Genomic DNA, 14,037 nt, shown 5'->3' with positions numbered 1-14,037 from the left:
ACGGCAGAGGCGGCGCGCGTGAAGGAGCCGGGCGGTGGGCAGGGCAGGGCGTGGCCGCGCGACGGGCCGGCAGGAGTGTGCCCCGGCAACAGGGTAGGGTGCGGCCGTAGGAGGTTGTGCCACGGCAGGAGGCGGTGGCGTGTGGAGGGGCCAGCCGGGGCGGTTCAGTGGTGTGGTGGAGGGGCTGCAGCGGCAGGGCAGGGCGCCGGCGGGGCATGGTGGAGGGGCTGCGGCAGAACGGCGCGGCGTCGGCGGGGGTGTGGTGGAGAGGGGCGGCGGTGGAAGGTCGTGGCGCCGGCGGCGTGTGCGCACTCTGCAGACGACAGTGGCTTGAAGAGTGCAGATAGAGTGTGTCCTAGAGCCGGACAGCGGCCTACAGCTAGACTGTGTCATTGTGGACACATAGGAGACACGATTATTGGAGACGCGAGTCAACAAGCCGCGCATCACCGATGAGGAGCTCCGCATTGGAGATGCGCGTAGTTAAATCCATGTCTCCTATTACAACCATTATTGGTGACGCTGGTTTCTAAAACGTGTCACCGATTGAGTTGCTCCATATTGGTGACGCGTATCGTTGATCCGCGTCTCCGATATGCCTACATCGGTAACGCATCTTGATCTTCGCCGGCGGAGCAGGTATATAGGTAACGCGGATGGTTATCACGCGTCACTAATATGTTATAGGTGACGCGGTTCAGTTCCGCATCGCCAAATATGGTATCTTATTTGTTGGATTCTGGCGTAGTGGTAGATACTACTATTACATTATGTTGGCCAGCATCCTGCTCTAATATAAGTTGCATGCCGCGTAGGGTTTATGTTGATTGAAACCGGACTGTTATTACTTAGTTAAATAGGATATATATATATATATATATATAGTCGTGCCGCCGAGTCGAGCGAGATGGGCTGCTGCGACAACCCCAGCTCCGGGCTCCTCTTCGGCCACGCGGCGCCGCCGAATCGAGTGAGGTTGTCGTACACCGCAGAGCTGAGGTCCGAGTTCTTTCTGCCAGTGGGCCTGCCTCGACGAAGATCCGCGTGCCGGCAGCCGTTCCATAGCAGTGCTGCGCTGGATCTGGCCCAGGGGCCACGCCCTTGGAGCGTCACGCGGGATTTGATCTAGCCCGCCGCATGCGGGCAGTGGCGACACGGGATCTGAGCCGGCGGCCGCAGAGGCCCGGGTGCGGCGCCCCACCATCGCCACTGTAGCCTCATGCCGAACTAGCCACTGGCGGCCGCAGCCCCGCCTCGCCGGCCGCCCGATTTGGAGGAGAGAGAGGAAGGAAAGGAGAGCTTTTCAAATGATTTTGAAATGGCTTGATGGGAAGAAACGGTACATTTATAATGTATTTTTTTCTATACGTGCACGTGCATGGTGGATCCATGTATAAACATTGACAAGACCTAAATCTGACCACCTGCCACCTTACACGTATTATGTACCAAAAGTGTATATTAATGGAATGGATAACCCCTATATGCCTTTAAAGTATAGAAGATCTTAGTCCAAATTTGTAGAATCGTTTAGTGGGGTGAGCCGCTCCAAAAAGCTTAAACATGGCACTCAAAGGGTCAAAGCCACGCCATTTTTCCAATTTATTGTTAAAAATAATTAGTACCATGTTACAAATAAAAGTTACCGTGCATCTTACAAGCAAACTAAAAACATTCACGTATTAACGAAAGCATATCCATGTATATTACAAAATAATTAGCTACAAATGAAGCACATTATTACCTATGTGTGTCAAAGGTAATGGACAAAACTGAAGTCCGTTACCTATGTTACTAGTAACAGAAGTGACAAAGGCCCTGGTTTGTATTGCTTATGCATAAGCAGCTAAAAATAAGCAACTTTTAGCTCTAAAATACCAAACACTCTTACTTATGAGATTGCTTATGGGGTTAAAAGGTGCACTTTACACCTTCTACCCTCATTTAATGAGGAGGGAGAAATAGGATGAGAACCAATCATTAGGGGTAAACATGTCAATATCCACCTCATTCAATGTCATAAGCAAGAGTATCCAAACAAGTAGGACTAAAAATAAGCAACTTCAAATAAGCAACTTTAGCTGCTTATGATAAGCAAGTGGAACCAAACACGCCCAAAGCCCGTTACCTTCAACTCGTCAATGGTAATGAACCTTGGTCTGTCCCAAGTCAGGTGACGTCCTAGAGGCCTTATAGGTAATGGCTCTGATGACACCAGTTACTGAATTATCTTCATGCGTCCATTACATTTCCCGCGTGACCTATGCGGCTATGCCGTGTTTTAGCATAGTGTCACTTCAGCATGTGGCACTGTAACACCGACCGAAAGAGTAAAAGGGTAAGCATGAAAAGAAGCAAGAAGGCATTGTTAAGAAACAAATATATCAATACAGGTGGTTCACTTAAGAAATGGATATAGAGCACGGCTGCCGTAGAAAGGGAGAATAGAGAGAAGAGAGAGGATGCAAAATAGGGACGGGCATATGAGCCTTTTATAACTTTTAATTTTCGTGATTTGGCGATTGATTGCCATGTCAACCTAAACGTTTAAAACATGTTAAACCACGACATATATACGGCACATCATACTAACCCTTTTAGTCTAAGAAAGGATGCATACAACCATAAAACTTTACAAACATTCAGATAGGTATATGCAGCAGGATTTGGAACCTAGTAATCCACCACCGCACCAATGATGCTTTTCCACATCAAAACTGTGGTGGATTCACTCGTAGAAAAATGACCTTCCATCCTCAACAAAAATCTCGGTTGTTTTTGGACTCGGGACTAAAGAGGCTTTAGTCCCAGTTAGTAACACCAACCAACTAGGACTAAAGGTGATCCTCCTTTAGTCCCGGTTGGTGTTACAAACTCGGAGAGGGCTTTAGTCCCGGTTGGTAATACCAACCAACCGGGACTAAAGGGTCCCCCACAAGTTACCAGAAAAGGATTGCATCTCCTACTCAATCAGATGTGATGTGTAGGTGAGATGGTAAGGAAGCTACGCGTGACGCTTGAGGTCGTGGGTTCGAATTTCACGCACCGTGCATGCATATTTTGCGTGAAAAATTACGTGTGGGGGAGCCTCTCGAGAATTTCTAATATTTTTTTAGCGCAAAATCCTTCAGTCCCGATTGGTTAGACCCGAGACTAATCCCGTTAGGAAAATCAAGATCTATGAGGTTTTCTAACCGAGACTAATGCTGGTTTCTCTACTAGTGTTTGGTGGGTATTTTTGACCGGTTTGAAGCCTTGAGGATGTTAGTCTCTGGTTTTATAGTTGGAGTAAAAAATCATACTTGTTAATAGCCGGAGGGTGATGAGAAATAGACTTTTCTCTAGCTTCAGCGTGGGTGCTCACTGCTCACCAGGGGACTTCTCGCAGTGTAAACTAGTTGGGGACGTGAGATAGATCCAGCCAGTTCGCAAACAAAATAAGTGTTGTACTATTGAACGGAAGGAATATGAACTAACAAAGGGTATGGTAGGTAATTTCTTATGCATTAATCAATGGCACATCGTGGGAAACTTAGGACTTGTTTGCTTCTCACCCTGAGAAAGTTGCCTGCGCCAGGCAGAGCATCGAAGCGCTCGATTTCGTGAGCCTGCAGTCCTGCTGCCTAGGAGCAGCTGCCTAGCTTAGCTCAGGGTTGCATCCAAACAAGCCAAGAGGTTCGAACTTTTGATCCTAACCATTGCAACTAGATGGTCATCTTTTTTTACTTATCTCTAATTTACATGAGAATTTCTTCAAAATGTATGAATAGTATATATATAAGGATATGAAAAGAATCAAACACTACTGGAAAACTCACCTTTAGTCCCAGTTGGATAGGCTCATAGATACTGAAAATCCAACTAGGACTAATCATTCGGGACAAAAGGTCCCCCTCTTTAGTCCCGATTGGTAATAAAACAAAAAAGTTCCAAAAAAATAAAACAAAAAGTGCCCACTCCGCTAGCTCCGGGCCCGCTCCGCGTCGGGCCCTCGCCCATCGGCATCGCGGCGGTGCTGCTCTGCCCGCGCCGTAACGCCCTTGCCCGCCCGCCCGCCTGCACCGCCCGCCCTCCCTCTGCTCCCTCCCTTCCTCGCCCACACTGTGCTGTGCCGCCCTCGCCGAGCTAGGAGGTGGAGGCCGAGGAGGCGGGGAGGGAGGGAGCGGAGGGAGAGGAGGAGGCGGGGAGGAAGGGAGGGAGAGGGAGGAGCGTCAGGAGATAAGGGAGGGAGAGGAGAAGGCCGGGTCGCTAGGAGATAAGGGTGGAGCGAGGATTAGATAAGAGGGAGAGAGAGGAGTCGGAGAGCTGAGATAAATCCCAATTGGTGGCTTCAACCGGGACTAAAAGGGACTAAAAGGACCCTTTTAGTCCGGGTTGGAGCTACCAACTGGGACTAATCATTTTATCCTGGTTGGTGGCTCCATCGGGAACTAAAAAGGGTCATTTTAGTTGCAGTTGGAGCCACCAATCGGGACTAATTCATTTTATCCCGGCTGGTGGCTCTAACTGGGATCAAAAGCTCCACTTTTATCCCAGTTGGAACTACCAACCGGGATTAAAAGGGCTCCGACAGTCTACAAAATTTAGACCTGGGATTAAAGGCCCTTTAGTCCTGGGTCCAAAATCAACCGTGACAAAAAACATTGGATGGAAGGTGGGTTCTCTAGTAGTGAAAGATAGATGTAGAAGTATACATATATATAATAGGTTGCGTCTGTTATAAACCTGGAAAAAAATATCGACGACAATGAAGCATCCAGAAAATAGACACAAAGAAACAATGCATATTTAGTCCAAGGTCTCAATTTTATTTCTGATGGTACAATCACCGTAAAAGCCTCCCCTTGGTAAACTATAAATAAAGAATATAACATGGGGATAAGCCAGTTTCATATACCGTGACGTAATTGGAGCCTGGACTAAAACTACATGGAATCATATCATAATATATCTGCCAATTTAGTTTCGTTTTGTAGTATTGGCTGGCATCTTATGGAACTCCATCCGTAATTCAAAACAAATCATCCATGACCATGGTATAGTCACCAATCTTGCACATAATTCATTATTCATCTTTTATTGGCTTATAATTATTTAGATAATCCAGAGCTTCATCATGGAAAAACCTCAATGATGGATTGAAAACCAAATATCGGTGTAATCTTGTAATCACTGAATCCAGCTTCTAAGAAGATCTTTTTCCATTCGTGCTCTTCTCGCTGAGCCCCACCATACCGCATCATGTACACATCAAACAATACCTGCGTCTCCATGGCAACACTGTTCTGTGCCCCATATCCGAGCACACAATTCACAATTATCACTTTTCCTCCGGCATCTCTTGCGGGAATCGCCCTCTTGCACTGTCGAAGTATCTTAACACTGTCGTCATCATCCCAACAATCGAAAATTAACTGAAACACAGCATGTTGACAGCATCCACATTAGTATGCCCATATATAAGGATAACGGAGCATGTACTACATGTGTTAATTAAGACCACTACTTGCACTTTTAACAAAAAAAAAAAGACCACTACTTGCACTGATATCGTTAAAACTGATATAGCCAGCTACTTACCTTTAGGAAAACAGCATCTGCAGGTGGAATATACTCAAACATGTCACCAGTGATGAACTCCACCGTGCCATCAGAAGAAGGTGCTTGGCTGATCACTTGTTCGAGGTCTAGCACAGTGCACTTGATGTGCGGAAAGGCCCTAGCGATAGCCATGGCGGCTACGCCAAGGCCCCCGCCGACATCGACCAGCGACGTGAGCCCGCGGAAGATATCTGTGCCGCCGACCTCCTTTAGCATGATATCCATGAGGACGCTGCTGTCCATCACCATCGACTCGTTCACGGCCTTGTTGTAGTCGGGGTCGTTCCTTGTCAAGGTCCATGGATGAACACCGTGTGCCACCTCGAAGAGCGTCCTGTCGCCGGCATCCCGGAACCACGCCTCCAAGCTGAAGAACGTGGAGACTGCCGTGCTAGGGCGCACGATGACACGGAGCAACGGCGACATGTCGTACGGAGTGGAAGAAGAAGCCCTGTCTTCAACTAGGATCTGGGACACAGGAGTGAGCTTGTAGATGGCCTCATCCTCATTATTAGGTTGATCGGCGGCGAAGATGCCACAGAAGGTGAGCATGCGCATGAGCCGTCGGAGGTAGGAGAGCTTGGATGGCTGGACGCCGGTGTCGGTGACGATGTCCGAGATTGTCGCCGCACCACCGCGCCGGTGGATGGCGCTAGGGATGCCCAGCCCAACCGCGCATAGGAGCGCCGAGGATTTGACGTGGAAAAGGCCGTGGTGCCATATCTCCATGTAACCTTGGTGCAAGTCCTGGGTGCTCACCTCTTCCTTGGCACACGACATGTTTGTTTGTGAATATGGCAAGGCTTGGTAGCTGCCATGGCTATTTATAGAGCTTTCCGTTTTATATAATATGTTATAGACATATAAGGATCCTTTAATGGAAAGGATAGAGTACATCGGCAGTCTGTGAAAGCGTCCCAACAGTCGTTTTAGCTTTTATACACACATACACATATAGACATCTGTGCTAAGTGAAATATGTTACGAAGGCACTACGTAAGAAAAGAAGATGGTTGATGACGCATGATTGCTTACGAGTTTGGCATTTACGTCACTGATGAGTCAGCTTATATAATTATTATAGCGGGTTATTTCGTTGTCAACCATCAGTAATGGCCCCACGTCACCGGCAGTGATGGTTAACTACCTGGTGCTGAGCCCTCTCCGATCCGCTTGCGTTTCATGCTCGTGTAGTGTCACGGGCAGTGATGGACTGATGGTAATATCACCGGCTGACAGTGCTGGAACCAGAACAATCGGTGCCTAGTTGTGTCTGAGATAGCGACCAGTGGTTTTGGAAGGAAAATGCTTGTCACTAGGGTCCAACTTGTGGACCCAATATTTTATATATTTGAATTAACAACGTACTCCCTCTATCCCAAATTATAGTTCCTTTTGGGTTTTCTAGATTCATAGATATTATTATGCATCTAGACATAGGGTCTATCTAAATGCCTGTTTGGTAAAGCTTCATTTGTTTCTGATTCTCTGTGGGAGCTGATTCTATGAGAGAAGTGATTACGTGGCTGAAAGTGATTCTCTAGCATAAATACTTAAAATCAGGCGGATGGAGAATCACTCCACAGAATTAGGACAAACTACTTTTTTCAGCTCCCAGTCTCTTAGTTCATTTCAGAGAATCACTTCTCAGAATCAGCAGAGAATTACTTATCTCTGAAGAACTGTTCAGCAGAGAAACAGCTCTGAAAGCTCTAACAAATGCACCCTAAGTGCATAACAAAATCTATAAATTAAAAAAGTCAAAACGACCTATAGATATAATTTGGAATGGAGGTACTATCTACATTCATGAACTTAATAACACCCGTCACTGATGTCCAGCTCACGGAAACAAATGTAAAAGGAGGATGGGTGCTTGTTTGGGATCTCAAAAATAAATTATAGCATGTTATAACTTTTTTCTTCATATCCTATCTTGTATACACTATTATCTCACCCAAAACTTGGAAGTTTAGGGGAGTGATGAGGACCTAACTTATAACCTTTGTTGCTCTGATGAACAGAACACCTTCTAGTTAACCCTTTTACATGAATCAAGAGCAAATGTGTAAGAGTAGTGCTATGTGCACGAGATTCGTTCCAAGTGAGAAGCTAGATGGTAAGTAGATTTTTTGAACGTGCAGTGTTACAGATGGTATCCGGGAATCAACCTGCAGCTCATACACCTAGCACACCAGTAGTAAAACTCCTGTTATAAAAAAAGAAAGGATACAACGTCAGCAATAATTGCTAGTACGTTTTCGAAAAAAAATTTCTAATCAAATGTTGAAATACTATATGGTGTGCTAAGTGAAAGCTGTTTAGCAAGGTAAGATTTTTCATCTCATGTTTAGCGAGTTACACGTGGCACACATACAGCCCATTAGTGATAACAAAATAATTACTCAGCTTAATTATTGCGTACATCATGTTATCTTGTTGTCAGGGGCGGATAGGGAAGGCTATGGGGCTCTAGACCTCTACTACATACTCAAGAGCTCCATTAGAGCCAAAGGAGGAAGATGAGGAGAAGAGTGGGAAAATAAGAAGAAAAGGAGGAAGAAGAGGTGGAGATGGAGGAGGAAGAAGCAAGCCACCTAAGATTTAATTCGGCCTCCTCCACTGCTTGTTGTCACCATCAGTAACGGCCCCATCACTAGCAGTGATGTGCACCACCGGCACTGACCGTGCTGGACCTTTCTAGTGTAACACCACCAGCACTGACAAATAGCTAAGACCAGCATACCGGTCCCTAAGAGGAAAAAGCGGACATGGCCAAAATCTACTTACGGTCCAGCTTCAGTGTTTAGCAAAAGTAAAGATTTTTTTCAATGTTTAGCGACGTGGCACACATATATACAGCAGGGGATGACCCATGATTGGTGACAGGTTTGATTTCATTCTGAACCTCACTGATGACTCAGCTTAATTGTTACATCGTGTTGTCTTGTTGTCACCACCAGTAACGGCCCTATCACTGGCAGTGATTGTTGGAGCACCACCGCCACACTTGGGTCCGTGATGGGTGCTTGTTTAGAATCTCATAAATAAATTATTATAGCAAGTTTTAACTTCTTTTTGTCTCCATATCCTACCTTGTATAGACTATTATGCCATCCAGATAAGCGTGCTAGCACGGACAATACCGATTGCCGCCTTTGCTCACCTATCTACATTTGGTTGGAGGTAATTGATGCAAGCTAAGGCATTGAGAGTTTTCATAGAAAAGGTTAGAAATCTAGTATTTGTTTGGCACGAATATGGAAGTTTTCGAGGGATGGAAAATGTGAGCTTAGCAGGCCAAATAACTCCCACAATCCTTTCCAAGGGGAGCGGTGGTAATTGGGGTGTGAATTATTCTTTAAGTGGAAGATGGATATATCATAACTTGTAAATTTCTCACCTGCAAATCCCCACACTAAACAAAGAATATGAATTTTTCTCTTATGCTCCCACTCTAATTGTTTTTACAAAAATCAAACAAGAGAAGGGGACTAAACATCAGATTTCCAAGTGAATTTCTCCTCCAAATCCAACCACTAGTTACTCCATGCTGTAATATCCTAACCCGGTATCCTACTCCACTAGTTGGTTGGTTTAGTAATAACACTTGAAAATTTAGAGGGTCTAGCTTATCACCTTTATCGCTCCAAACATAGCACCTCGACGTTAACCTTTTGACACAAAGTGAGAACGAAAGTATAAGAGATGTGCTCTGTGTATGAGGGTCCGTTCTACGTGAGGAGCTAGACCGTAAGTAAATTTCACACGTGGAGTGTTACAGATAATATGCCGGACAAAAACTCCAGCCAGGCAAAAAATCTATTTGCTATTCAAATGTGGAAATGTTATATGGCGTGCGAAGTGAAATGTGGTTTCTGGTCCTCACAAATGACTCAGCTAACTATTACATCATGTTATGTTGTGGTCACCATCAGTAACGGCCCCATCACTAGGGCGGTGATGTTTTAACCACCGGCACTGACGATGCTGGCCCTCTGCTTTTGTTGGATGCTTTTCTAGTGTCAACATCAGCACTGACGTATATAGCTGAGATCAGCATGCCGGTCCCTAAGTGGAAATGTGATATGAAATATATTTTGCCAGGTAAGGATTTTTTCAACGTTCAGCAAGTTACGTGGCACACACATATATACTGCAGGGATGACCCATGAATCAATGATCGATCGGTGACAGGTTTGATTTCTGACCCACGGTGATGACTCAGCTTAACTGTTCATACATCGTGTAAATCTCGTTGTCACTACCAGTAACGGCCCCATCACTGGCAGCGATGGATGGTGCACCACCGCCACACTTGCGTCCGTGACCTTATCAACACCTGTCCCTGATGTATACTCATGTGGACTTTCTTTTATACATTTATGACTAAGAGTGGACTTGGGTGACGGCGTGAGTTACCTCTTCTCTCTCTGGGCCAGACCTATTGCGATGGAAGAATGATCTCTGATTAATCATAGGATATTAATTAAGTTTTAATCCGAGATTAATTAGAGATAAATCACGAGATAATTACCACCTAAAATATCTCAGTTTGTTGCTATATTAGTCGGCTACAACCCAAACTTCGTGGAGAAGATACGGCCCTACCCCGCAGTGCGTGGGCCTCCTAATCGCGAGTTAACGAGTTAACAACGTGATTAGCCACCCAAACCGGATCTGTTCTTCCACAAGAACAGACTTCCACAAGAACAGATCTAATCTGACTGCTAAGGGCACTGAAAGGGGTAGAAGCTCGTACCCACGTTCAGACCACATGTCATCAAATTGAGAGTCTTTACTCTTGATTTGGTGGTCATATTCTTCGCTGCTACTTCTACATCAACATCTTCACCAATTTCAGAGGCAGATCCATGGAGGTTCAAGGCTCAGGTAATTCTTCCTCAATTTATTCTAATTATTAGATGACGTGATCACGTTTAGGCTAAGTGATCCTGTGGATTAGATTAAGTTTTCATGTTAGTTAAGATTTAACAGTTGGTATTAGAGCCATTATTAGCCTATCCTGGTCCTCATCCCAGAGCAAATTAGTTTTCATGCCTCTAATTAGTGGTGTATCAGTCGAATCGTGCAAGTTCAAGTGCTACTAGTGTTCTGCAGATTTGTTTCATGCATGATTAAGTGAGAATTAGGGTTTCTCAGGTTAGTTTTACATCGGTCAATGTGCAAATTAGTCCTGCCGCACGTTCAAGTGAGTTTATATGAGCAAACAGTACCACGGCAGAATAGTTTTATGTGCAATTAAAGTGAACTCGTGCAACTCAAATTGTTTTCCATGCATGATTTCCTAAGATTTGCAATCCAGATTAGTTTTAAGCTCAATTCGATGTGCCATTATCTCTAATCTAGATCGGTTTGTCATGTTTAAGTTACCGAATTAGAGTCTAGATTAGACGGGCAACCCTTAAATAAGTTTCAGCATTAACATGATTAATTTTTTTCTAATCTGGTTATATCCAAGTGACGGATTAGACCTAAAGCATGATCAATTAGTGCATGAGATTCGCACAACCGATCCATAATTAAGGTAATCTTCGTGATTAAATTGAGCATTAGGGATCTTAGGGCTCTATGGTTCACTGTTTGCACAAATATTGTCAAAATTCCGCCAAATTAGATCAACTACTGGTAAATCCCATCAGAATAAGTCACGAGCAGCATTTTAGGAGGGGAAAAGGCGAATTTCGAATCCTATTAGCAAATTCCCAAATCCCATGAGAATCCCCAAAATCAAGAACCTTAGCCTACATGGTTGCCAGCCGCGCGTGGCATGAGGCCGCCGTGCGTGGATGACGGTCACCTTCCCGACCGGCTGCATCATCAAGGGTCGCTCGAGGCTTGAATCGCCGTTGAGCAACCCGCAGCAGCCAGACCAACGCCCCCTCAGCTGCCGTTCCTAGCGCCTGCCGCTTGAGCTCATTCTGCAAGCGGACCCTGACGTGACCCAGCACGGCGAGTCATCAGTTTGACTCTCCGTCGCCGTCGATGTCGACCCGGAACGACCGCTGCACCTGAGGTGCGCCCGGCCCCGCCATGATGCTCGCAGCGGAGCCCCTCGACGAAGCCGCGCGCGACTATGTCGCACGCCGGCACCGGCGAAAGGGCCCGCAGCGGAGCTCAGCAAGGGCGGCGTGCGGGTGGCGGCCGGAGGTGCAGCTCAGGGTCTAGGGAGACAAACGAGAAGGGGATAAGAGAGTGGAGAGACTGACAGCGGCGGTTAGGGTTTAAGGCGTTTCATGCCAGACTCAAATCGCGTCGTCCATCCATTCTCAGATCGATGGCCATGATGCCTCCCGCGGTTGACACTATTGGAGCCGGGCCACATGCATGGACTGGGCCACTGCCGAGCTACGCTGTTGGGCCATTATTTGGGCTGCGTTGCAGGGCTGTTACCTGGCTGACCCTCACGGGCCCAAGTGAGATGATGACGGGCCGAGCCGAGCCGAGCCGCAACAACAGCAGGCCGAGTTGAGTCGAGCCGTTGAGCTAGGCCAAAGGGGAACGAGGCCACGCGAAAATCTGCGCCGCGCGCATAATGGATTGCAGCGGGCCAATTTAGTTTTTGGGCTTCTTTTGAGGTTTTGGATCCGTTCATAATTTTGCCTTTATGATTTATGTTTTTCTGTTTATTCAATCACCGTAAGTTTTATTCATTTGAGCATTAAGTCATTTAATGATTATTCATAAATTTTGAGTTATCTATTGTTTACATATGCAAATAAGTTTATTGCTAAATAATGGTGGATATTTCTCATTATGAAAAAGTTCTCATAATTTTTGGCAAATTTTTAAAGGCACATTAAGAATAAATTTGGGAAATTTTCAATAAAGTCATAATTGAGTTTTGGCTATAAGATTTATGAGCCACATTATTATTTCCAGTGCAATTTATGATTTTTGCGCTGTTTCATAAGTTCAAATATAAGTTTTATGAGCCTTTTAGTTTACAGTGCAATTTATCTCTTTAATACTTTGCATTGTGTTGACATGATTTCATTAAGCTTAATTTTGAGTTTAATTTCTTAATGTTTGATGTTTTCCTTTCATTATAAAATAAGTGTAATCTCAACTTTCATAATAAGTTTATTTATGTTTCAAGATGAAATATTACATTAGTTTGCATTATTTAATTTATTGTTTAGGTTTATTTAATTCCCATGAGTTGTTTTATTATGTTAATTACTGTTTAAGTTCTGTAATTGCACTGAAAATTATGTTTTTCCACCAAGTACAATTATGATGCTCTCTAATTGAATGGAATATCTGAGAAGTTTGATTAGATTACACCTATAATTAATTCTAACCAACGTTGTTTTAATTATGAGTTAATGGTAAATTTTGTTTGTTTTCTGCCCATCGGTGATGCAAATTGAAATTTATTGCATGATTTTAATCGAACCATCATAAGGTTATTATCGTGCTTTTATGTGCATCTTTGTTGTCTATGATTACTGAGACATGTTGTTTTATATAATTTTCAGTGAATTATGCAAATTTGCTGAGCACCATTGAGCATTATGATGGCACCAATTTCCCTAGTTTGAATAAGGAGGTGCTTGCCATTCTCAAGGTTCTTGACCTTGATGATGCATTTCGTGAGGACAAGCATGTTGCTCCCATTTTTTGGAACTGAGGGTTATGATGAGAAAATAAGGGAATACAACTCCAACTCAGAGAATTGGGAGAGATCTGATAAGTTGGCAAAAATGGTCGTTAGGCATTCGATCATAAATGCCTTAAGGGGAGCATTTCCTATTAAGGAAGATGCCAGGGAACTAAGTGTTAAAGAGTTTCTAAACTCAATTGAGGGAAGGTATAAAGATGAGTTAGCTAATTTCCTCATCACAAAGTTGTCAACCTCATGTTATGATGGTCAAGGTGCATTGAGCATACATATTGTGAGCATGATTGACATGGCCGCTGAGTTGAAAACACTTGGAAAGTCTATCACTAATGACCAACTTGTGAAATTTATAATGGCTTCTCTACCTGAGAATTATAAGAAGTGTGCTCATCAAGTTGAATATGCTCAAGTAATCTGCAAATTCTGCAAATCACCCGATCACATGCAAAAGAAATGTCCCAGATTTAAGGCATGGCTTCAAAGGAAGAGTAATCGAGATGTCTCACTACGGGAAAGCTAAAAATTGCCGAGTGTTTTTTCTTTGCCGAGTGTTTTTTTTCGAACACTTGGCAAACAAGCTTTTTGTCGAGTGCCAAGATGAAAACACTCGGTAAACAAAAAACACTTGGCAAATCAGGGCTTTGCCGAGTGTCAAATAAAAAACACTCGGCAAACCCCCATCTTTGCTGAGTGTCAAAAAAAACACTCGGCAAAGAGGGGGGTTTGCCGAGTGTTTTTTTGACACTCGGCAAAAAAATGATTTTTTTCCTCTTTTCACCTTGAATTTTTTT

At 44.4% G+C, this 14,037-nt stretch overlaps 1 protein-coding gene and 1 long non-coding RNA gene across 2 annotated transcripts; one reads left to right on the top strand and one right to left on the bottom strand.

The window, feature by feature from the left end:
• Positions 1–4,764: 4,764 nt before the first annotated feature.
• On the bottom strand, positions 4,765–6,404 carry LOC101773705 (acetylserotonin O-methyltransferase 2). Its single transcript, XM_004973390.4, has 2 exons — positions 5,581–6,404; positions 4,765–5,414 (listed from the first exon to the last, which is right to left on the bottom strand). The coding sequence occupies exons 1-2, from the start codon at positions 6,379–6,381 to the stop codon at positions 5,115–5,117; spliced, it is 1,101 nt and encodes a 366-aa protein (XP_004973447.1). The 5' UTR covers positions 6,382–6,404; the 3' UTR covers positions 4,765–5,114.
• A 3,803-nt stretch (positions 6,405–10,207) lies between these two features.
• On the top strand, positions 10,208–13,599 carry LOC111257604. The gene is made up of 2 exons (XR_002678127.1): positions 10,208–10,494; positions 13,104–13,599. It is a non-coding gene; the product is annotated as an uncharacterized LOC111257604 (long non-coding RNA).
• The last annotated feature ends 438 nt before the right edge of the window (positions 13,600–14,037 follow it).

Source organism: Setaria italica, chromosome VI (genome assembly GCF_000263155.2).
Source record: "Setaria italica strain Yugu1 chromosome VI, Setaria_italica_v2.0, whole genome shotgun sequence".
Taxonomy (NCBI): domain Eukaryota; kingdom Viridiplantae; phylum Streptophyta; class Magnoliopsida; order Poales; family Poaceae; genus Setaria; species Setaria italica.
This window is presented reverse-complemented; position numbering and strand designations above follow the sequence as displayed.

Excerpts from the sequence above, each read along its gene's own strand:
- LOC101773705 (XM_004973390.4), bottom strand. The coding sequence starts at position 6,381 with ATGTCGTGTGCCAAGGAAGAGGTGAGCACCCAGGACTTGCACCAAGGT. Across the intron at positions 5,415-5,580 it reads CAGATGCTGTTTTCCTAAAG|TTAATTTTCGATTGTTGGGA; the intron begins GTAAGTAGCTGG and ends GCTGTGTTTCAG.